The 24,620-nt window shown below is 45.3% G+C and overlaps 1 protein-coding gene across 6 annotated transcripts in view; it reads left to right on the top strand.

Annotated features, from left to right (window-relative positions):
• EVL (Enah/Vasp-like) overlaps positions 1-24,620 on the top strand; it is a 141,844-nt gene that overhangs the window by 50,926 nt on the left and 66,298 nt on the right. For 5 of the 6 annotated variants that reach the window (XM_038179840.2, XM_072038302.1, XM_038179836.2 and 2 more), the window contains exon 2: positions 23,142-23,310. In XM_038179840.2, coding sequence (XP_038035768.1) covers positions 23,142-23,310 — 169 coding nt within the window. Of the gene's footprint in view, positions 1-15,385; positions 15,564-23,141; positions 23,311-24,620 lie in introns of those variants that run through there. The other variant, XM_038179838.2, reaches the window with a different exon arrangement.

The following is a 24,620-nucleotide window of genomic DNA, read 5'->3' as shown; positions in this document are numbered from 1 at the left end:
CTGTGGCTGCTTACAGTTATTCCGCAGATCGATAGGGCATCACAGCACTTGGGCAGTCGAATGAATGACACGGACTTAACTTCCCCTCCCTGCATGGATGTATTGCACTGTGGCCCTGCTTCCTTATCTTCCTTACACCTGAGTGTGATTTCAGGCTTGATATTTCATAGAATCAAGAAGTATTACTTGGTCATCAACTAACGAGGTACAGGTTTTAGTGCACTGAACCAACCCAAACCCTTGTGTCTGCCCGGGGGGGGAGGTGTCTCCTGATTGACACTACATTTACAGGCTCACAGATCCCCTCACCATAACGTGTTTTAAGATTATCTCATTACCCTTCATATACATCTATCCGTGTGCTGTGTGGAGCTCCATATGGGTGGCAGATGAGCTTCACGTGCCTCCCCTCAGCAGTCTTCCCAGAGCGGTGTTGGCCATGTGGGAAGCCGTGCAAAGGAAAGTGCTACAGTCTGAAAAAGTGGGGAAACAGATTAAAACCATCAGCAAAAGAACAGGAGGTGTTTGCTGCTATGGGTAAGCAAAATAGATAGCACCGTAGTTTTGCATATTATCATATTCTCTAATTCAGCTTAATGATTCAATTACCCACTCACAGAAATTAATTACAAACCAGGCTGGGGAAGTGCCCGGGATGGGTTGTGTCGAGCAGCCTGTTGTGGGGTGTGATGAGTGGGGTTGAGCATCCTCCTGCGCTGGGCTTGCAGGGCTTCTTCCCTCGGGATGCCAGGGGTGGGAATGGAGAGCCTGGGTCTTGGACAAAAGTATGGCACCCTGTCACTGCTGTCCTTAACCTTCTGCTTTGCCTTGGTAAAAGCGGGCTTGAGAACATCCCTTGGTTGGGAACAAATCTGAGAGGGGCCTGGAGCTAATTGAGGCAGAGCGTTAAGGGCTCTCAGCAGTTGTAGGGTACTTTGGAGCGGGGAAGAGAGGATTTACTGCAGGGATTTTGATCTGTAAAACGTGAAGTGCCTGTCTGTAGCAATGGTGCAGTTCATCACGTCGTGGGAATATGATGAAATGGCTCACAGTAAAATTAAAACTCATCTTCATCAATGATCTGGATGAGGGCATTGAGTGCACCCTCAGTAAGTTTGCAGATGACACCAAGCTAGGTGCGTGTGTCAATCTGCTCGAGGGTAGGAAGGCTCTGCAGGAGGATCTGGATAGGCTGCACCGATGGGCTGAGGTCAACTGTATGAAGTTTAACAAGGCCAAGTGCCGGGTCCTGCACCTGGGGCGCAATAACCCCAAGAAGAGCTACAGGCTGGGAGAGGAATGGCTGGAGAGCTGCCAGGCAGAGAAGGACCTGGGAGTGATGGTGGACAGTCGGCTGAATATGAGCCAGCAGTGTGCTCAGGTGGCCAAGAAGGCCAACGGCATCCTGGCTTGTATCAGAAACACTGTGACCAGCAGGGCTAGGGAGGTGATCGTCCCCCTGTACTCGGCTCTGGTGAGGCCGCACCTCGAGTACTGTGTTCAGTTCTGGGCCCCTCGCTACAAGAAGGACATCGAGGTGCTTGAGCGGGTCCAGAGAAGGGCGACGAAGCTGGTGAGGGGCCTGGAGAGCAAGTCCTATGAGGAGCGGCTGAAGGAGCTGGGCTTGTTCAGCCTAGAGAAAAGGAGGCTCAGGGGTGACCTTATTGCTCTCTACAGGTACCTTAAAGGAGGCTGTAGTGAGGTGGGGGTTGGCCTGTTCTCCCATGTGCCTGGTGACAGGACGAGGGGGAATGGGCTAAAGTTGCGCCAGGGGAGTTTTAGGTTAGATGTTAGGAAGAATTTCTTTACTGAAAGGGTTGTTAGACATTGGAACAGGCTGCCCAGGGAGGTGGTTGAGTCACCATCCCTGGAAGTCTTCAAAAGACGTTTAGATGTAGAACTTAGGGATATGGTTTAGTGGGGACTGTTAGTGTTAGGTCAGAGGTTGGACTTGATGATCTTGAGGTCTCTTCCAACCTAGAGATTCTGTGATTCTGTGATTCTGTGATAAATGAAAAGAGGTGTCTGTTTTCATGCTTAGGTGAACTTGACACGTACAAATGTATGAACCACGGTCTCTGGTGATTATTATTATTTTAATAATAAATGAAAAACCCAGAGAGAGTATAAACTGCTTGCATCTCTTCATGGCAAAACTGGATTACATACAATCTGGAAGGAAATACCATGCTTGGCAGATAAAACCGAAAAATTGTCTGTTAATCTTTCAGCATTAGCACTGACTGAGGTTGGCTTTTTACATTTTTTTTCTGATTTGAGGTTTGTTTCTTGTTATCAGTAAAAGGAGCTAAGCAATGCATTGATCATTTGAATATTTCGAGGCTGTGTCGCGCACCGCCACGAGTGCTGTGATCTTTAGAGGCACTGACAGCTTTCCCTCTGGCTATTAGCGTGTCTGCTTCGTGCAACACAAATGTCAACATCGCTGCCCCTCTAATTAGAGCACTGGGTCAAGCAGCCGCTTTGTCTGTGGAGGAACCTGAACCATCAGCCGTGTGAAGAAGTCCTTTTGTTCGGCTTGATTTATTTGTTCAAGTTTGTTTTATCCTCTGGCAACCTACAAACGCTGATTTTCAGAGTGGGATATTTTTGCCTGCTTCACAAAAGGAAATACAAATACAGCCCGTTCAGCCCTCTGCCTGAGCTGCAAACACAAACCCCCAAATGTTATGTTCCCAGGCACAGTTTACATGATAACAGTGTTGTGAGCTGTAGAAGCTTACGAAGGTAGAGAAATACAGTGCTGTCCCTTAGAGACGTTTTCTGTTAGCTGATGCAAGACGAAATTGCCATCATCTTCCTCATTTGTGTTCTCTACTGAAGGGACCAGTTTGGTTTTGCCTTTTCTGATTTGTTTTTAAGTAGAATTTAGCATAATTTCCATGATGATAAATCTTCCATTTAAGACCAAGAAACCAGTGGTGCCTGTCTTGAATGTCTGAAAGATGTGATTGCTATTTACAGCTCATCCCATTCGTTTTCCTGACAATGTCTTTGATTGCCTCTCTCAATGCCCTACACGTCTTGCTAACAGCAGTTGCCTGTGCCATTATGGAAACAGACTGAAAGTTATTTTAACTAGACACTGGTGGTAGCATGTGGGTATTTTTGATTTCTGTCATTTTGGGTTTTGGTTGGTTAGTAGTTGGTGAGTCTTCGGTGGAAATTCTCCGATTTCAGAGCTGCAGGGTTTTTCCTTGGGGTAAGTAATAGTCAAATGAGCTAACCCAGGCATGAGCTGCTGTGTGGTATTTAACCTCACTAGCTGTTCCCATGGAAGGAGAGGGCCAGAAGTCAACAGGAGGCCACAACCATGCTCCTTCCTTAAAGAAAAGCACTTTGAAGAACAGTGACCGGGACAGACTGACAGTGCATGGCTCGGGTCTGGGTTCTGTGTTTTATGCTCTCGTTAGATTTGGCACAACCACTTGTGCTTCCTTTCTCCTGTCCCTTTTCCCCATCCCTACAGTAACATGTGCCCCCACATAAGTCAGGGTGGGTGCAGGTAGCTTCTTGCAGATGATACACTCATTCACCCGCACCCTGGAGCAAACCTGAAGCATGTGGAGAGCACAAAGGCTAATAATTTGTCATCCCTCCTCTAGCCTGTCCTGGGCCATGTGCTTTGTCTCTCCCAGGGTTATCTGGGAAAGGAAACCAGATCCTGAACACCCCTGCAAGATGCTGAAAGATGCTTTTTTTTTTTTTTTTTTCTTTACTAGTGGGGGAAAAGCTCCTCACAGTTTATGTGTGCTGGCACTGGGAGCTGAAGGTTCGGCAGAGGGGAAGTTTCCAGCTTGTTGGAGGAGCTGTGCTTTGCTGCCATGGTTGGGTTTGCTTTTTTTTTTTTTTTTTTTTTTATGTTTGTTCAGTGACTGCCATTCTACAGAAAATTAAAGCTGTTTATTCCCTCAGACAGAAGCTGCATTTGCAGATTTATGCTGCCCTTCTCTGAAGAGACAGTGCTGCTTCTGCCAAATTAGCTACAGCTGATCTGTGACCTGCAGGCTGCTCTTCAGTAGGCTGGCATTAAACCACACAACACACTTCCCACACTTCCAACATAAACGTTGCTCCTATACAGAAGTTCAGACTTACGAGGATACCAAGTGCCAAGTCTCCTTTGGATTTTCTTTAGAAATCCCAGTTTTGTTGCTAAAAAAATGGAACACCAACTGAACTGGGCTTAATTTGTCTTTATTACTGCAATACAGGCCTATCTATTGATGCCTATTTCAATTAAGTTTTCTACTTCCTGTTGAATATAAATGGAAGAACTAAGGTATATTATTTCATTATTTTTTTCACAGTAAGAACATCCTTTCATATGCACACAAACACTGTAAATGAAAGGACTAAAATAATTTGGGGCTGCTGTGCACAAAGCTTACATGAAGGACGTACCTTACACAAAGGATGTACAGGAGTATAGCCAGTTTCTTAGTTTGCATAAATATTTTTGTTCTCAGTGTCTTGGTTACAAGAAAAGCCCATGGGCTGCTTTGGCTCTTGATCAAGCGATGCTCCTTGTGCCCAGCTGAGTTGGGCAGTACGTTTAGGATTGAGCTGGGGAGCTGTGCTGTTTTGGAAGCATCAGTCTCTGCAGCTCCCCCTGAAGTTAGCAGCGCTGCCCACACCGGCTGGACCCCGGTTATTTGCTGGTGCCCCTCGCAGCAGGAGGCACGGCAGCCTTGCCCTCTGCCTGCAGTGCAGGCTCTCACCCTGCTCCACGCAGTGCATCTCAGGGCACACTTCGCTGGGCAGTGTTACCTTCGTTATAATGAGCTGGGTGCTCGTTAGAGCATCACGGTTATAAACAGCCACGGTTTTGCTTGAGGATCACTAATGCTTGTCTGGTACCTGGAAACCAGCCTCACTTCAAGCCACGTTATGTCAGAATGTAAGTGATGGTGCTTATTTGTGACATCTGAAGGGGAGGCTATAATTGTGAATGTTTATTAACGTACAGATGAAGGAAATGAAGGAAAATCTAGATCTGCAATCCTCCACTCATATTCCTATCTCTCAGCCAGCCCTGTTTGCTTGGCTCTCTGGTGCCATGGCCCATACGGGGGGACTCCCCCCAGGTCCCACATGCTGTGTGTGTGCACGTACTGCTGCATGAGCCTAATTTTGCTGTTGTCAGAGGGGTAGCAGCAGGATTTATTCTTGTTTTCATTTTTAAAATGGTGTGAACTTTAACACCAATCAATAGCTGTTTTGTTTTTTTTTTCTATTTTCTTTTCATTCTGAGGGAGCAAGGAGGAGTTGTTTAAGTGACATGAAACCAACTTTTCCTTCTCTGTCTTTTTAATAATATTCCCAGGATGTTCTTTGGTCACTAAGTGACCAGCAGCGCTGTACAGGTGATGGTCAAGAAGGCACAGAAGAAAGCTGGAGGTGGCACAGCAGCATTTGGAAATTTCCTGTAGTCCTGAGGAGCCAAATGCCTCCATGCAGAAAAGGCACAGGGCAGGGATGGAAAAACAGAAAACAACAAAGAGCCCATGAGCTGTGTAACGCCAGGCTGGAAGCTGGAAACAGTTCCCTGCCCAGCCTACAAAACCCTCAGTGAGCGGGGGAGTTTTGTTTTCACACATCACGTATTTCACAGGAGCGCTCCCCAAATCCACGGTCTGATGTCCAGCTGTGGTTGCATTGTTAAGTAAATAAGGTCCATTGTCTGGGTGTTGGAAGCCAGTCATCCCAAGCAGAAAGAGATGAGACAGGCAAGAAAAGCAGGAATATTGCAGAGAAAAGGCTCATGGCAAGCATGCAGACAGCACTCAGAGAAATGGTTCTTTGAAACTAACGCTCCCTAACCCAGATCCTCCGCCTGCCACAGGCACGCAGGCTGGATCTGAAAAGGGGTCCTGGAGGTCAGTGTTTTATCCATTAAGCTGTAACTGCCTAAACCAAACATGCAGCCCAGGAGACGACTCAGGGCCCCGCCTGATCTGCATGCTGTGTGCACTTGGGGGACTTGGTTTCAGCCGAGCAAACAGTGCCGTGACACTGCCCTGCTGGGGACAAACCCACCAGGAGGTCACCGAGAGACCCTGCTGCGAGATCACCAGGCTTCTGCCAGGGTCTGCATTCATGGAGCTTCAAAAGTCTTTTTTTTTAATTAACAAATTGATCATAATAGAGCTTTGGGTGCTGATTTCCACATCTCCGTTGGGGTTGGGATGATGACTGCTGCACCTCGAAGAGGAATGTGCCTTTTGATCCCACCTGTGGCTGGTAGCACAGAGGCTGGGCTGCCTTCCCTGCCACTGCCATGGGGAAGCCGTGGTATGGGTGGCACCTTGCGACATCCTAGGGACCCCTGGCCACCTCCTCTGAGCCCTCCTGAAGGTGTTACCTGGGGAGGTGGTGGGGCTTTGGGGGTCAGTCATGCTCCAAGAGGCCCTACCAGCAAAGCAAAGCACTGCAGTAACTTTCCTCATTCTCTGCTTTCACCTCTCCTTTCTGCAGTTTGTTGACTTGCGAGTGATTTTCAGTTCTCTTTTTTTTTTTTTCTTTTTTTTCACAACACTGTGTCAGTTATGCAAAGGAACAGCTCTGAACATTTCCGTGCTGCTATAATAAAAGCAGCGTGTTGTTGTGAAAGGCACATCTCAGCATCACGGGCTGGGTAACACCCCCGTCCCTATAATGGCTCAAGGGCTAAACTTTTATCTTAAACTCTGAGTGGGAGAGGTTATCTTCTGACAAGTCTGTCTGAAGTGCTGACAAACAAGCTATGTGTTTCAGGCAGTAAAAAATACCAGAGACCTATAAAGTTATACATTTGAAATAAGCCTGTAATTCCTGGTAGGAAGGAGGGGACAGGGCAGGGAACGTAGGAGCTGTGAGGAACTTTCACCCTGATGGTCTGTAGCTGTGTTTGCTGCCATTTACCCAGTGTGGATTTGAAGTCAAAGGAATTTATATGGTCTTCTTTACAGCTCAGCACCACAGAGTAGCCAAGTCTTTCGTTTCTCATGGCTATTCAGAGGTGATTTCCTTTTTTTATTCTTCTTAATCAAAGTTTACTTGAGGAAGACTCGTTTCGTCCCCCTTCTTTTAAATCATGATAGTTTTGCACATTAGCAGTAGGACTTTTAAATTCCTAGTCTGCAATTTTGGAAATTTCACTGAAAACTGCTTTGCCATAGGTCTTTGATTATTTTTTTTCCTCAGCAATTTTCCAGTCCTGATGCATTTCACTCTGCTGGACACTGTAGCTCAGTAGAAATGAAGGATGCTCCTTCACCAAACTGGCATTTTGCTGGACCCATTTCCTCTGGGGCCTCGGGTATAGGGTCTGCGTTCATTGCCCTAGACGATGACAGATGTCTCCCAAGTAGGGTGTGAGCACCCAAGGGGCTGCACAAGACAGTCCACTGGGGTATGGGAAGAAAATACTTGAACTTCAGTAGTACACGTATGTAGTTTATAAATAAATATATATCGGTGGGGCATGCTCAGAAATTTTTAGAGATAGAGGTGTGCATTCAGTAAAGTTTGCAGAGCACTGACCTAGTCACTTTTTAGCTCAACTTGTGAGAACTGTGGAAGGATCTTGGTCAACTCTGATTTGTAAAAGTTGTCACAAGCCATAGGAACTTCTTCACAGGGAATTTCATGACAGCTCCGAAGCCTGCAAGATTAATGATGATCATTCTTCTTGGTCCAAATGCATCCTTTATGATAGCTTTCCATCCTTTCCGTGCCTTTCAGTTCTGTTGTTACAGCGGATTGCTTTCATCAGATTTAATGAAATGAGCAACAGGGTACGTGTAGCCAAAATGCTTAAATTTCCTGCCTGAAGTGCTTTACTAGAAGGTTAGCCCTTACATATAAACATCCGTGGTGACATGAGGTGAGGGTGGTTTTTGGGGCAGAAGGGTACAAATCATGGGAAAACAGGAATACTTCTGCCATTACTGGAAGTAGTCCCCGATGTCCTCTTTGGTGCCTTGTGCGTTGCAAACAGCGTGCGGCTTTGATTTAGAAAAATAGATAGTCATCTTGCAAAATCCCAAACATCGCATGCAAAGAAGTCTGGTGAGCAAATGTGCTCAGGGATCCTGTTTCAGTTTTGGCACTCATCAAATATTTTTATCTGCCAGGCAATGGGGACAAATCTGGGCCAAGAAATAATGGAAGGAGGGAAGGGCTTGGGGAGGGCTGCCAGGATCGTTTTTGTTTGTCAAATACTGTCAGTAGTTTTGGTCAAGGGATTCGCTTATAGCACATCTCCATTTGCTATCTCTCCGTGTGTTTTTCACTAAAAATAATCTGAAAATGGTTCTTATTGTGAAATTTAGTAAATAAAACACATCTGATTCCAGCATGTAATATGGAGATCTGTGAATACAGTTTACTTACACTGGGTGTTGGTTTACACCCACCTTGAAGATGGCTGTACATTTCCCAGGAAGGAAAGCTACAAATGGTCAGGTAATGTGCGCTGTCCCTCTAAATGAAGATTGTTAGTCTAAATACACTCCGTGACTCAGTTTGACAGACTTTGTTTGTGCACGGGTGTAATCTGTCGTTCTTCCTAGCTGAAGCACATCCAAAAACGTTGAGGCCACTTTCGTTGCCCATCAGTATCAGTGTGAGCACTGGATTTAAGGCGAGGCTTCGGCAGTCCAGTATCATTTACCTTGTTTTACTGCTTGACCAGTGACACAGATGATAAAAAGGATGTTCCTGCTTCAGCTGAAATTGCTAACGGGAGTTTTTCCATCAGCTTCGGGAAGGATGGAGCAGGTCATGCAAAACTAGCTCAGTGTACTGTTAAATAAGGGATTATTGTAAGAGCTACTGCAAGAGATGCAAAAGGTGGGAGGAATATGGATGCTCTGCTGTTGTTAGAGTAGAGAGCTTCCCTGTGCCTCTGCTCTGCAGTGCGTTACGTAGCAATTAAAGATTTGGTGGGCTGACGTGATGATGCTGCATGTGACCTTTCCACCTTCAGGACTCTACTAAGGTTAGTACTGGAAAGGAGCAAATGTAGATTTTGAGCACGAAGCTGCTCATCTCTTTGAGACTATTGTAAAGTTGGTATTTTCTTCTTGAAATCCCAAACCCAGGAATTGATATGCCTTCCCCATGGGTTAGGAGCTATGAAAAATAATGTATGCAGTTCACATGACCGCTGCTTACAGCTGCTGAAAACACTTGTAATTAACCTGTTAACTAAAGTAAAAGGAATAATGCAAGCTGAAAGTGAAAACATCTGCCGTGGAGCCAATGTTGGGAGATAACATATGCTTGGTGACATAAATATGGGAATGTTTTTCAACTGACACCTTGAGTAAGTTTACATCAACACTCAAACCATTGCTAATGGCTCTTTAGAGCAAGGCCATTGCTTTGCTTTAACATAAAAACGTTACGTGGAAAAGCCGAGTACACCTCTTGAAATCTGCAGGACAGGTCAGGGTTTAAAATCATCTATGGTCTTCAGTTCCCAGGCTCTGTTCAGAAAAAGGAGGAGGTGCTGGGCCTCGTGTGAGGCTGCTGATGGGAGCAGGGGCTTTGCTGCTGGAGCAGCTCTGGCTGGCGTGGCGGGCTGTGAGCGTGGAGCTGCCTCCTGCCTGCAGCGGGGAGATGCCCGTGCTGGTGGCTGCAGGGAGGCTGCTGACCTGGGAGGGGTACAAGACATGGTCCTCTGCACCGCTGGCAGGCATGAAACGACGTAGAAATGTTTGTTTAATAAGGACTGTAAAATGTCCCAGGCACTCAGGACTCTTAAGTACTTTCATACTTTAAGGGAATTTTTTTTTCTGGCAAACTTTGATCATATTAAATAAATTTCTCATGATATCATAACGCTCCATTTGTTATAAATGTGCTGATTTGCGGATGTGCAATTAGCTGACTCAAGCAAAAAAGCACTATAGATATCCTGTGTATGAAGTGGCAGTTTATTTCTCTCCATCTGGTCTATAACTTGTTCCATGCTGCTTAACGTGGGGTCTGGGCGTACTGCCCATTGCTCATCACCGTTTATAGAGAAGAAAATTGAAGGCAGCCACAAAGTTAATTCTCTGCAATGTGGTTATTTCCTTGATGCAATACCCAAGGTGTTCTCATCAGGCCCCTTGTGAGCAGGTGAGTCCTGACTGTTCCCTCTGCAGAGGAGGAGATGAAATTATCTTAGAAAAGGGCACTGTGTGAGTGAGTCAGGGTTGTCCCAGAAAGAAAAAACATGGGTCCACAAATCTCATGTAACTCAGGTCCTTTAAAAGATTGGATATATGTTGTTTATTTTTGTTGTTTCCCTTTCCTATCCTATCCTATCCTATCCTATCCTATCCTATCCTATCCTATCCTATCCTATCCCTGCTTGGATGGATCATTACCAAGGGCTAGGTCTTGTCCCTTCTGAGTCCATGGCCAAACTTCCTTGGCCTGAGTGATGGGATTACATCCTAAACTAGTAGTCTTGTGAAGACTTTCATTCATAAAAATGCTCACTGCAGTAATAATTGTTTTGCTGTCACAATAGAAGTTAAGACCTTGCTTCATTGCACATTTTAATCCATATAATACTAAAGAAGTATCTTCTATTCTCTTTAGTATCTCTTCTGGTTCTTCAAAATGAGTGAAGAGTGTGAAAATGGAGATTTTAGAGATTAATAGCATTTGTTAACATACAGGGTTAAACTTTTTGAGGACAAGGATTTTTTTCTGTCTCATCAGCACGTTTAGCAGTTGCACATCTCAGTGTATGAGGAAATGTCACATTCAAAACCTATTAGCAGCTGTAAAATTAGTTTTGCAAATCTGAGTGTATTGCTGCATATTTTATCTGCTGCTATTTATCATTTCTACATATATTCATGCAATTTTCTTGTAGTTGATGAAATTTGGGTGTGGAGTTTCAGCGTGAGCTTTCAGATTTCTTAATGATGAACTTATTAAACAAAATGGCATTGCCATATGCAGCTTCTGAATTTTTTGCATGATAATGAGCTGCCTTATTGGAGTAACACTGAATTAAAAACAAGACATATATATGTATGAAAAGTTCTTCGGAAGGTGTGAAATATGCGTTTATTAAGAACAAATATTTTCATCGTGTCTGCCTTCAAATAGCTTTTAGATGGTTATGACTGTTCTAGGCTTTCGTGAGTATACAGCCGAGCGTAATATAGCCCACGGTGCGTCTTCTTTTCATTCTTAAAAAACGAGCTGGGTTTCTCGTTTGGCTGTGAGTCATTTTGAGGCTGAGACACTCACCTTTCTGTATGCAGACTGTAGCTCCAAGAACTGAAAATACATAACATTATTGTCACGTGCCATTGCGTTTGGGAAGGGAGCCCTCCAGAAGGAAGCGCACGCGGTATTTAGCCATCCTCAGAATACAAAAGCCAGCAGACGTGCCGCTCGAAAGCCTTTGGGAATATTCACATAGCTGCAGCGAAAGCCTTGCTTCTGTGTTGAGGAATTCTGCTCTTCTCACCCAGGTCTCAACACATGACTGAAATAATCTGTTTATCCAGCATCCAGTCCTTCGTGAGGACCGGATGGAAATCAGCTGCTGGGTCCTATTTGCCATTCGTCCCCGAGCGCCGTTTCCTTCTAAGCACTCTTTCTAGTCCGAGGCATTTTAGCAATGCAGACGGGTGATGAGAGGCACTTCTGCTGGAATGCATGCTGTAGTGCTTAGTGAAATTCATTTGCCTTATGACAGGGCACTGAGGGGCAGAGCTGGGCTTTGTCCTGCTCGCTGTCATTGTTTCCTGGCCTGACTTTGGAGCTGTCCACAGTGCCCTGCTCCTGGCTGTGCTTTGGGCACGCTCGGCACCGGCAGAAGCTGGGGAGGGCTGGGAATTTCCAGGTGTGCTCAATGATGCTTGTGGTCAGGACAACTGAATCTTTGAAAGCAGATTATTCTAGGTCAGGAGCTAGCTGATGTTACTGTATTGCGTGCAGTTTCCACCTGGTTCAGCAGGAAAACTATTCTGACAACTAAGTGCTGTCTTCTTCCCCAAAAATCAGTGACTGCATCTATCCCAAACACATTAAAGAGAAATAAAAATTCTGCTCAGAGCTTTCCTTGGTCCATCATCCTGCACCCATCAGCCTAGTAGAATGGAGCCAACGTGGCTGGTCTGGGCAATTGAATTAGCAGTTTGAGGCCATAATTTATTTGGAGATGCATCTTTTAGGTTGTGTCAGAATCACAGAGCCACGGCATGGCTGAGGTTGGCAGGGCCCTCTGGAGGGCACCTGGCCCAACCCCTGCTCCAGCAGGGCCACCCAGAGCAGGCTGCCCAGGACCACGTCCAGGTGGCTTTTGGAGATCTCCAAGGAGGAGACTCCACAACCTACTCAGGCAACCTGTACCAGTGCTCCATCACCTGCACAGTAAAGAAGTGCTTCCTAGTGTTTAGATGTGTTCCAGTTCAAGCCCACAGCCTCAGTTCCTTCACTGAAGAGCCTGACTCTGTCCTCTTTACACACTCCCAGTGTATTTACAGACATGGATAAGATCCCCCTCCAGCCTTCTCTTCTCCAGCCCGACCACCCCCAGCTCCCTCAGCCTCCCCTCACAGGAGAGGTGCTCCAGTCCCTCCAGCACCTTGGCTGCCCTCTGTTGGGCTCTGTCCAGTACTCCCAGGTCCCTCTTAACCTGCCAGCAGTATCTTGCCTCATGCAGCCAAGAATCCCATCATCCTGCTTAGCAGCAATGGCACATTGCTGACTCACGTTCATCTCGGTGCCAGCCAGGACCCCTGGGTCCTCTCTGCAGAGCTGCTCTCCAGCTGGGTGGCCCAGCACGTCCTGGTGCCTGGGGTTGTTTCTGCCCAGGTGCAGGGTGCTGGACTTCTCCTTGTTGGACCTCATGAGGCTCCTGTCATTCTTTTCTAATTCAGGCAGTAAAGTGCTGTTTACACAAACTCAGCAGTAATAGTCTGAGCAATGTATGAGCTGTACAGAAGAAGTGCCAATTGACTCCAAGTGAAGCCAAGTTTTAAACTGATGAAAAGCAGGAGTTTTTGAATGGGACAGAAGTGCTCAGAAACCAGCCAGATCTCAAAGGAGAAAGGCAAAGTATCAGGTAAATATGGCAGCCAAATTGAACTCTCAGTGAAAGTGGTAATAAAATGTTTTGTTAAGCAGAAAAAGACATTAGAGAGGAGAGGAGAGCAGAGAAAAGAGAAAAGAGAAGAGAAGAGAAGAGAAGAGAAGAGAAGAGAAGAGAAGAGAAGAGAAGAGAAGAGAAGAGAAGAGAAGAGAAGAGAAGAGAAGAGAAGAGAAGAGAAGAGAAGAGAAGAGAAGAGAAGAGAAGAGAAGAGAAGAGAAGAGAAGAGAAGAGAAGAGAAGAGAAGAGAAGAGAAGAGAAGAGAAGAGAAGAGAAGAGAAAAAAACCCACCACCACCACCAGCAAAAAAACAGCTGTAAAAATCTCTTCTTGTATGTTAGTGAAAACTCTTTTTCCTTTTGGGTTGCAATCTTCCCCCTTCGGCTGAAAACCAACACCCTCCCAGTGATACAGAGATTTACTGCAGAGGGATGTGAAGCTGCCTTTCAACGGGCAGTGCAATAGTCACGATGAGACTGAGCACATTTTCACCTGTATTTTAGCTGGGTGATGTCTCACCAGTAGTTTCCACATCTTCCAGGTGGACAATGAAAGCAAGCTGTTATAATGGGAAAGCAGTGAACATAAAAGCACTCGGCTCCTCTGTTCAGGCAGAACTGCACAGAAGCATTTATGGATCTGGGGGATCTTGCCCAGTTGAGCCTATCTGCCAGACCCCTCTGCTCCTGCTGTGTTAGGTGGGGATCTCAGGTTATTCACCCGTGTGTGGCCCTCTGAGACCACTGCCGGGACGTGAGGGATTTGTCATCTCCTGGGGACCGGTCTCCTCATGGCTCTGTGGGATCTGAGCTGCCAGCACATCGAGTAGCCCCATGGGAGAATTATTTTCTTGAGCAATCATAGAATGTAGGTTAACAAGTGATACCGAGGTACAGGACGGTGTTAATCCCCTTATGAATGGCAATAACCAGCTTCTGTCATAGCTGAAGAAATACTTTTCTTCCCATGTCTTCTGGCTCACCCATATCTCCTTTGTCTTCCTTTCTTTGTGCTCTCCAGGTGCTTGTGTTGACCTGGGCTAAGGAGGAGCAGGTGGGAGCCCTGGGTATCCAGTGCTCGTGTTCTGCAGTTGTTTGCCTTTTGTGTTTGCACTCTGTGTGTTTGTGTAATCACAGATAGCAGCTGACGTATTTACACACGTTAAGAGAGCGCGTGAGCCCGCTGACAAAAAGCAGAAATTCGTGTGGGAATGGGGAGAAAACCCCAGCTTCTTCTACCTGCAACACGAACACGGCAGGGCCCATCCAGCTCTCCCTGCCCTTTGCCTTGCACTCGTTCTCCCTCTGCTGTTAATCTGCTTGGGCCAGAAGGCACCCACAGCCTGGGGCCATGCTGGGAAGGCTGGAGAGTGTTTGCAGGGTGTTTACCAGTTTGCCAAAGCAAGGAATGGGGACAAAAAGGAAGCCAAGAAGAAGGATCTGCCTCAAAGACCTGCCACCTCTGAGAGGCAGCCCATCAAAACCGCTGCAGGTTTACCCTAGGAGAGGTGGTGCTCAAGTACAAGCTAGACTTCCCAGGACCTACAATACTTTTCTTTTTGCTGCAGTATTTTTAATTATTATTCCTTCAGTTTCAACCTGTGCTGGTAGACTGTGCTGCTGTCACAGCTAGCTGGCATTGCCCAGTTAACAGAGCTGCAGAACAAGCAAACTGGGGACTGCAGAGATAGCCAGGGGGGTGGAAGCTCCTGCAGGGCTGTCTCGCAGTAGACACAGGCAAAAACATTGGTGGGCAGCTCCTGGCAGGATGGAGATGAAGGCTTGCAGCCTCCCAAGGGCACTCTGTGGTGATGGAGATTGTGGTGGTGATGGAGATTGTGGTGATGGAAAGCCCAGCTAGCTGGTCTGAAACAGTTCTCCCAGCCACTGCTGAGAGGAGGAGGGCACGCAGTGAAGCATATCCACATATCCAGAGGAGCAAATTTTATCCCATTTTTGTCTCCTTTTTCTTTTTCTTTTTCTTTTTTTTTTTCTTTTTCTTATTCTTTTTCTTTTTTTCTTTTTTCTTTTTTCTTTTTTCTTTTCTTTCTTTTCTCAGAGAATGAACCTGTGCCTTGAGAAAACAATGACATGTTTTTAATAGCTCTGCCACCAATGAGGAAAGGGTGGTGCATCTAATCTTACTCTATATTGTTTGCATTTTTGTTCAGTAAATCAGCTGAAAGTAGTAATACATTTCTTCTTTAAAGTCCCTTCCCCGCCCCTGCCAAGCAAGTAAGTGTTACTTCCTGCCCTTTTGCTTGCATGATAACGCTTCCATTTCCTGTTTTGGGTTTAAGCCTTCATGTAGGCTCCCGGGTTGTCTTCCTGCCAAATTTGTGTTCGGCCGTGTAATCAGGTGAAATACCCTGTTTGGGTGTAAGGGCACGTGCCAGATTCGAGTGTCTGTTCCTCCGGGATTACCCGACCAGATCTTCCTCAATGGCGAGCCCGTAAGTACCTGGGATCGGTGTTCTCGAGGGCAGTGAGCTCAATGAATGGGGTTAATGGGACTGGACGGAAAGGAAAGTGTATGCATCATAGTGCAGGAGCTCTGCATTCTGGTTGTGGCCTCACAGGCTAATTTATACTTTTGTAAAATGATAATTAAGGTTTATGGCGATGCTACATGAATATGCATCTCCTGGCAGTGAGGGAGAAGCGAGCCACGCTCATCCCCAATCTGACACCACCAGCTCCAGAGGAGCTGTCGTGGGTTTATTTGCATTTCTGTGGGGATTGAAGAGAACCCAAAGCTACGCAATGCCAACTTTAATGAAAGACCTTTATGTTGATTTGCTGTATGCACGCATGAGTCTGCCTCTCCTGATGATTAGTTATGATTACAATCCTTAAAAGCCTTTGTTTAAAGTATTGTTCTACCAAAGTATGCGTACGGCTGGCCAGTGAGTGAGAGATTTAGTCACAGATTTTCACTTGACAGTTTAGTCTTGGGTTTTGCATGATGTTTATTTTATGAGATTAGTTACTTCTTCTTTTTATTTCTGTAATTCAGTGGTGAAGGGAAATGGTTTATATTAATAGCAACCTGATCTAGTAAAGTTACTTTTTTACCGTTTTTGTCTGAGTGTGTGTTTATAGATTACTTGGGTTCACTGTGTTTCCCCACGGCATTTGCTTGATACTTATTTTTAGGAACTTCTAGACATTGGCTTGACATTTATTTTTAGGAACTCCCAAAGTTTATCTTCAAGGTGGCACGCGATATCAGAAAGCAAACCGCACTTCACTGCAGAAAGAGACGTGTGAACTGAAGCGTGAAGGGAGCGGTGGAGTGGGGTTTCTCCATTAGGAGACAGCAGTGCCCCTGCCCTGCTGGACATGGCTGTGGGCATCCGGCTGCCTCGCAGTGATGCCACTTTTCTGAATCACTACACTTCCGCTACGAAGTGCCTACTCTTTTTTTTTTTTTGGTAATTGTTGAGATAGTGATGACTGGAGTTCCCCTTAGAATCACATTATTTCTTATGGTTCAGTTTGCAGAACATACCAGAAAAGCGAGGGGTTAAAATTAACTCCACCACGTAGCATCAAAATCTCAGCGCCGTAAGCTAGGCAGATGTGCCAGCTTACAGGAGAACAAATCTGCAGCCAGGACACCAGCCCTAATAGCAGATCCCCCGGACGGCAGATCTGTTATTTAAGTGTCACAGCGGACACTGAGAGGTCACAGCTCTGCATGAACTTTCACAGGTGGTGCTGCAGGACCGAGCTGTTGTGCAACGACAGGCCCATGTGAAACATCCCCTCCGCTGCGTTATCTTTCTGCATGTTATTTATTTATTTATTTTCTACTTACTTACATCTCCCATGATCTAGAGCACTGAGAGGTGACAGAAGGATGTTCCAGTTTCTCTGGTCATGCCAGGATTGCACGGATGTTCCCTTGTAACTCATCTCCCAACGTCCTGGCCTCGGATGAGATCTGAGTGCCTCATAAGCTGTGCCTTGGTTTCCATCTGAAGTGTCTGTGGTGGATGCCAGCAGTGGTTACCGGAGATGGCAATTCCCATGGGGTATGCCAGTAGAGAAAGGGGGAATTTGAAGCAAATGTCTTCATTGCTAGCAGAAGGAAGAGTAGCTCTTAAATACTACTCCTTCTGGAAGCAAGTGCTGGTGTTCTTGTTCGTGTTAATGCTGTAGGTACCATTATATCAATTTCCTGCTCTCTAAAATATGTATTTATCTCCCAGGCATGTCATGACTCGCTATTTAGTGTCCTTTTGAGAGCTGCTTGTGAAGGAGGTTTTGTATATGCTCGTTTTTCTTGTAATTATTTAATACTAAACTATTCAGATGTTGGAGTTTAACAGTGGAGAAAGGTGACAGCTAGGCACCTGCTGCAGATGCTCAGAGCAAACAGCTTATCTCCCTCTGCTGATGCAGCCACGGCACCGAAGGCAGATCTTCCACATGCAAGCTGAGCAGGAGACCAAAAACCCACAGCTCCTGTGGGAACTGGACTTTGCTTGGGGCTGGTCAGGGCAAGGGCTGCACTGTCAGGGAGGTCTCTGCACCAGCAGGCAGCCAGGAGGGAGTGCAAACCAAGGGCTCCTGACTGCTGGGCCTTTGGGTTCGTTTTTCAGGGGGTCCCAAGAAATGAGACTCAGAAAAGCGGTTGTCAGCCCGCCCCTCCATCACCCACACTGTGTTATATATGGAACCAGGACTGCTATTTATCTAAATGCCTGCTAGAAAATATTCAGACATCTGCATGTCACCGTGGATCCAGACCGCCTCTCTGTAGGTGAAGTCCCTCTGGGTTGGTGCTGCCCTTTAGGGTGATCAGTGGCTAAGTGCTCCTGGTTCGCTGTGAAGTTTTGCTGTGTTGCTGGGGAGGTAAATGAGTTCCTCATTGCTCCGGGACAGAGGTGGGATGAAGGATGGTGACTTAGGGTGTCCCCAGGTTTGGGTGCTGAGGGAAGTAAACTTGGAAAAGGAGGTCCTGAATGGACTCACAAACATGACTGACGTGGTGTTGGAGAAATGGGGGTCCCAATGAGAGATGGGGTCACAGGCAGAGCCAGCAATGAATCTCTGGTGGGGATCTGGAGAGCCACTGCACTACAGCAGGCTTTAGCTGCAGTGAGCTCAGACCTCAGGTAATGGTGTGTATAAGCCCGAGTGACCTGACAGGCTGGTGTTGTGAGGGTCTCCTGTGTTTTTTGTTCCCTAAATCCAGTCACCAGACAGAAATCCCCACCCGTTCCTACAAAGATACCTGCTGAAACACTTTCCCTGCTTCCAAACCATCATTATATTTGTTGCAGTGAAATCAATTAAAGTCTGTTCATCAAATAAGTCCAGCAGAGTTTGCAGCACACTTTCAATGCAGCAGGACCCTGACTTGTAGCTTGCTAATTCTGAGGTTAACAGATACTTATCGCACAGACCGCACGTCTCCATGTAGAGGATTTTTTATTTAAGTTAGCTATTTTAAAGCTAACATTGAGATATTTCTGTCAGCTTCTTAAATCAGCATCAGCATCTGTCTCTTGCGTGTTAGGTTTAACCACACGGCTCTAACTTTCTGCAGTCGGACTCAGAGGACAAGTGAGAGGTGTTAAAGGGCTCGTGAGTCACTCGCACGTTTTGTGTGCTGAGGTTTTGTGAGGTAGGACAAGGCTTGGGCAAAGCAATATTAGCCATTTCTGGCACCAATAAGGATCAGTCCAAAATAATTTAAAATTATTAATTATTTAAAGGAGATGGAGTGGGTGGGTTTTGATGGGAAACGGAAATTAAAAATAAGGTAAATGATTGCAAAAGTAGCTGTTTGCATTTCCTAAGAATATCAGAAGACAGCTTGCTGGAAAGAGAGACAACTTGAGCAGCTTGAAACGTGGTGGGTTGGTAATAGGTTCAAAGTGCCATTGCTTGATTTCTATTAGGGGAGCTTTCACACCTTATGCCAAGTGAATTTCTGCCCCAAGAAAACGGTTCTTCTATAAATATAAAGAATAGTAGGAGTCTTCTGGCCCAGCCAGCATGCTGGAGTAGAGCCCACAGAATTGGGTGTTAAACCCTGCAGTTGGTTAGTTGCCATCAGTTTATTACACTTTTTTAAGAGCATGATTCAGTGATCCTCCAAAAGTTGTCCTGTATTGCCATGGCTCTAGAAGAAGGTGTTTTAAACCCCTCTGGACAGGTAACCCCTGGGTGGGCTGGTGCTCCCAGAGTTCCAGGGTAGTGCTCGGGCAACCTCCTGCAGTGGTGGTCTCACCCCAGATCATGGGTCAGAGGTGGGCACAGCAGCTCAGGACCACTCTGTGCACAAGTTGTATCCACAAGAGGATGCCTTGTAAGCAGAGATGGTCAATGAAGCAGCAGCGCAGCTTGGACTCTCATGTTTTTCACAGTCTGGGACATCAGAGACAAGTGCTGGAGACCCTTCAGAGCCTCTGCCGAAGACTTGCTGTCAACCATTTTGGTTTGCTCCCATTTTCCTGTTTATGGTGGTTCTTTTTTGATTCAGTTCTGAACTTTTCAATTTTATATTTTGATAGTCTGCTGGCCTTGGCAAAGTGAAGACTTTTCTCCCAGACTTGGCTCCCTCACTCCCAACTTCCCCAGTCATTTCTGTCATTTTGTTGTTTCTCTTCTGTGTCTTTACTTGAAGTCAGCCAGGTTATGTCAAGAAGCTCCATTAAGGATAATTCACTTAGATGCAGATATTTTCCCCAAGTCTTATCTTATCCATACTCCTTTGTGGTTCTTTTTGGCTACAATTCCTTGTTAATCATGAATTTACTAAAATGCAGGAAGAAGGGGGCTGTCCTTTTCAAGTTCTACACAGATGGAAGAGGAGAGACATTTGTGGACAAAGTCACCTTCATTGCAATACTGGCATGGGGTGCAGCCTCCTAGAGCTACCCCTAACTGCTCTCAAATGTCTGTGTGCCTTGAATGGTCCTTTAAAGCTGGAAGTGACTCATTTGGGGACTGCTGCCGACAATCTAATAAAGCAAGGAGGATACCGCAAATCTGCATTGCCAGTCCAAGCATGCTACACGGTGCAGCTTTTACCCTTTTCACACGTAATTGCCTATGGCAGAAACCCAGATGGCTGAGTCTGCTTGCATGTTGATGTAACATAAAAAGTCAATAGAAGAATTTGTAATATTTGGAATGGTATGTGAAATTTGATGAATCATTTGAAAGAATTACCCATTTTTTGGTAACTTATTTTATATTCTTAGGAAAATAAGGCAAGTTCTGGAAGCTACAGTCGTGACTTGGTGTATAAATGCTGATACATGGCAGACACTTCTCATAGAGAAGGAATTCGACTATGTACAACAGCATGTCTAAAACCCTGTTTATTACTTGTTCTGTGTAGTTGACATTAAGTATCAATGGTATCACAAAAATAACAGATTTTTTTGCTTGAGCCTTGTGATACCAATGTTGCTTGGTTTACGTTTAAAATAATGGAGTCCACTGGGTGCAATAGAAAGGTTCTCACTGACCTTTATAAGAGTTGTAGTGAACGTTTTCTGGATGGTTTTCAGGGAATCCCCTTAAAGCTGCAGTGAGACAACTGTGTTTTTTTGTGGGCAAGATGAGACCTCAGGCATAAAGAGTTACACCTCCATTTAGGGTGAGACAGCAAGCTAGCAATGGGTCCCCGGAGGCATTTTAGGTTTTGAAAGATTGATGAAGTGCTTTGCAGGAAAGGATTCCCCTTGTGCTGTACTTGTTTTATGTACCTTTCTGTTATTTCACTGGAGGCCAGATAACAGGCTTAATCCTGTTGCCATTAAATGAATGATGAAAAATGTCCATTGACTGCAGGGAGAGCAGGAATTGAGCTTGATGTGTTGCTTTATGTTACAGTAACAATTAGTTGTCATGCATTAAATATTTCTCCTGGGGTCTGTATTTCCATCATGGGGTTTAGAGGGTGTTTTTGCTTCCGTTCTTAATGGCAGCAAACTGAAGGCAAAGTTGCTGCACGTGCTGGGATATCGATATGGCGTGACAAATAATGGCCACAGTAAGGCCCTCATGTCTGTATGCTTAGGTGCATTTTCTGTAAGTATGGATAATTTGATTAATTTATGGCAATAAAGCTGCCAAGGAGCCCTTGGCAATTGTGGGCTCCAAAGTTCACATGCAGGTACCGTAGGGTCCCAGACTTGCTCTGATGAAACCAGTGGCACGCTCTCACTTACTTTAGATCAGCCTTGTAGCGAACAGCAAGGCTTGAGGAGAAGGGTCTGGTGTCATGCCAGCTGAGAGTGACCCTCCAGGGACAGAGATTTTTGGGATTCCTCCAGCTTTAGTCTTGCGGATCTGAGTATGTTACAGACCACTGCTGTTCCCATGTTTTTACGTAATAAAAGTACACTTTGGTCTGAATGTTGTTAGCTCGGTCTTACTGGAGATGTCTGCCAGCGTCATTGCTCCCTCTGTAAACCCTGTGAAGAGTTTTCAGGCTCTTGCCCACAACCTGGAGGAGGTCTGTGAGCTGCTGGGAGGCTGTGAGAAGTGACTAATGCGACGAGCCAAATGTCAGTGGGCTTTCATTCACACTGGGGTATGCGTCTGCCTTGGGAATCTTTTCGAGAGCCACGGATCAGAAAAGATTGAAAATTGCTGCTGTTATCTACCCAGATCCCCTTAATACTTAGCATGCTCCATTTCATTAAAATAATGACAGTGATGGGGTTGAATGGGGTTGGGTTTGCAGCAGTTGGTATCATTTACAAGTGGTGTCACCTGGCACGGTGTCAGGGCAGTAATATGGTTCACTACCACCTGAGAGCTTCTCCTGCGTTCATCTGACTGAAACCGAGGCATTGCTGAGAGAAAATCAAGACAAAGAACTGTATGCAGGAGGGGGGAAAAGGGATTTGTGTGCAAAGTGGATTACCACTTGATACTGCATTGCTGAAAAGTGTTTAATACAGCCTGGACTGAGGAGGAGAGGTATTTGTCAATATATATAGTTCTGAAGTTAATAGGATGGCCACAAACTTAAAATATTTGCAGATTGTAAACTGTAAGAGTTTTAGTTAGGCTTCACATGCAGTTGTTGAAAAAAACTTATGTTCAAAGATCTCAATTTTTATTTTGTGTAAGGAACTCTTATTTCCCCTGGCATAAAAGTGGGTGGGATTTTCAGAGAGTAGGAATTAAAATCCTGACTGCCATTCCAAAAATGCCACCAGTGGTGGCTGTAAAGCACTACAACCTGCATTGAGTTGTCACCTCGGCACTATGTGCCAGTGGCATTTCTTTCATGTGAAAAGTGCATTTTAGTATTGATCTCATATACATGTCACTAGTGCACAAGGAAGAGGTAAAGAAACGATGAATTTCTGTGAGGCCACAGAACAAAAATACCCATATATTAATGCTCAGTTAATAATGGTTATCTGCTTTAACCCTGCAATGAAGAAATCTGTGGAGTCCCCATTTTCTTTGCTGTCAGGGTGAAGGCACCTGTGTGTTTTGCACTGCATATTCTGGGATGTCTGAGTGCGTCACCGGGTCTGAGCATTAGGCATTAGCTGGATTAACGTAATTGATTTCTTCAGTTTACCTAATGTGGCTTTTGGTTCAAGGTCTGCTTGCTTCCAGTTTTAAATGTGTAACTCGGCTTTGCATGTCATGTTTATTTTGTCAAGAAGCTGTAAAATATTAGTCAGTTTTCATGCAAATGTGAATGGCTTTGCTTGCCAATAGGTACATAAAATAAATAGAGCATTCATACTCTTGGACAGTTTTCATAAAATGTGTGCGCTACCAGTTATTCCTCGGGACATAATATTTCTATATAGAATAGATAATCAGTTCAGCAGCATACTGGAGTTTTTTTAAGTGCAAACACGTACACACAAGCTTTAATTTAATAGGCAGATTATATTCAAAGGATTAGCAGATTTATTGTAAAACATACATTTTAAGTGGTTCTGATAATTTCTGTTGTTTTCTTTGAGTTGTTTTCGGTAGTAGACAATTAATTCACTGTTTTTTTCTCTTATTTTGTTGTTTTTTCTTTCCAGTGAACAGAGTATTTGCCAAGCTCGGGCTTCAGTTATGGTCTATGACGATACCAGTAAGAAATGGGTGCCAATCAAACCTGGACAGCAGGGGTTCAGCAGAATCAACATATACCACAACACGGCTACTAACACCTTCAGGGTAGTTGGAGTTAAACTGCAAGATCAACAAGTGAGTAACTGCACTAAGTTTCCTGTAAATGAACCTTTGGTCTCTTTAGATACCATCAGTTCTGTAGTCGGTGAAGTCTAGCGACATTTCCTGCTCCCTGCAAGATGTCTGTGAGTTCATTTACTCCACACATTCAGATTTTGTACAATTTCGTAGGGTACAGAGTGCGTCATGATCTATTACTGTTTATTTGCAAAATGAACTTTTGGTGAATGTGAGAGATTTTGTTATATTCCCCCCCTCCACCATGTTTTTGCTTGTGAAATGAATTTTATTTCATTCTGCAGGTGCTGTTCTCAGCCCCCTGTTTTTGTTCACTTTTAGTACTAGATACACAAAAGAAAAGCAGTATCACCTTGCACTGCTGTGCATGGGTGTCTCATAAAGCATGCTTGTTGCATTGCTGTGATAAGCAATTAGTTCCTCATAACATCCTCATCACATTTTGAAGTCCTAGATGCACCCTGTGACCTGACTTATGGCAGGCTAAGCCCACAGGGCCTCCCTGGGTATTAAGGGAGATACGTGGGATTTAGATAAGCAGAAGTGGGATCAGAGCCTCCTCGGCCACTCTAGCCCAGTGACTGCCTTGCTCTTGGGTGCACCAGTTTGTGCATGCTATCAGAAGCAAGAAACTTTATGTCTATACCCAAAATAACAAAATTATGCTTGTGTAGGGTAGCGGTGCTATCCTGTAGTCCTGTGGTTGTCATTTCAGAGCAGAAGTTTGAGAGCTGGGGACTTCCCCCGTGTGTAACTGTGGGGATGGTGCAGCGGCAGCAGCCCGGTCTGCCCCGGCTGCCCTCCTCCCATGTTTGCCTTGTGCCATCACGCTTGTGGGAGGCTCAGAAAAAAAGTGTGCAAGTGGTTTCCTGGCGGGTTAGAGAGCGGCGGAGCTCCGTGGGAAAGCGCGGTGAGAGCACCTCAACCTGTGTAAGGTGGTCAAAAGACTCCTGTGGCAGGGAGAGTCGGGTCTGGGAGCAGGAGCAGGGCACCACCACCACCCATCTGCCAAAATGTTAAACTGAGCAGTCTGCTCATGAAATAACAATTTTTTCTTTATTATTTTTTTACTTAGCACATATTTCATCTCCTTGCAGCACACTTTTGAAACATCTGCAACATCGTTTGCCTCTGTTTTTATCCTTCTCAGTAGAGCAAAAGCAATATAGTAATGGAGCTTCATTTTAAAAATAGAAGATGTTTTTGAAAATGAATGAAATACAGTGGCTGCTTAGTCACTTGTGAGAATCAGTACTGCTCTGGAACAGGCCGTGCTAATTATTTTGTGTAGCCAGCCAGTGAATGTA

This window comes from Anas platyrhynchos, chromosome 5 (genome assembly GCF_047663525.1).
Source record: "Anas platyrhynchos isolate ZD024472 breed Pekin duck chromosome 5, IASCAAS_PekinDuck_T2T, whole genome shotgun sequence".
In the NCBI taxonomy this organism is placed as follows: domain Eukaryota; kingdom Metazoa; phylum Chordata; class Aves; order Anseriformes; family Anatidae; genus Anas; species Anas platyrhynchos.
Note: the sequence above shows the minus strand (reverse complement) of the source record. Positions and strands in the feature narration are given on the sequence as shown.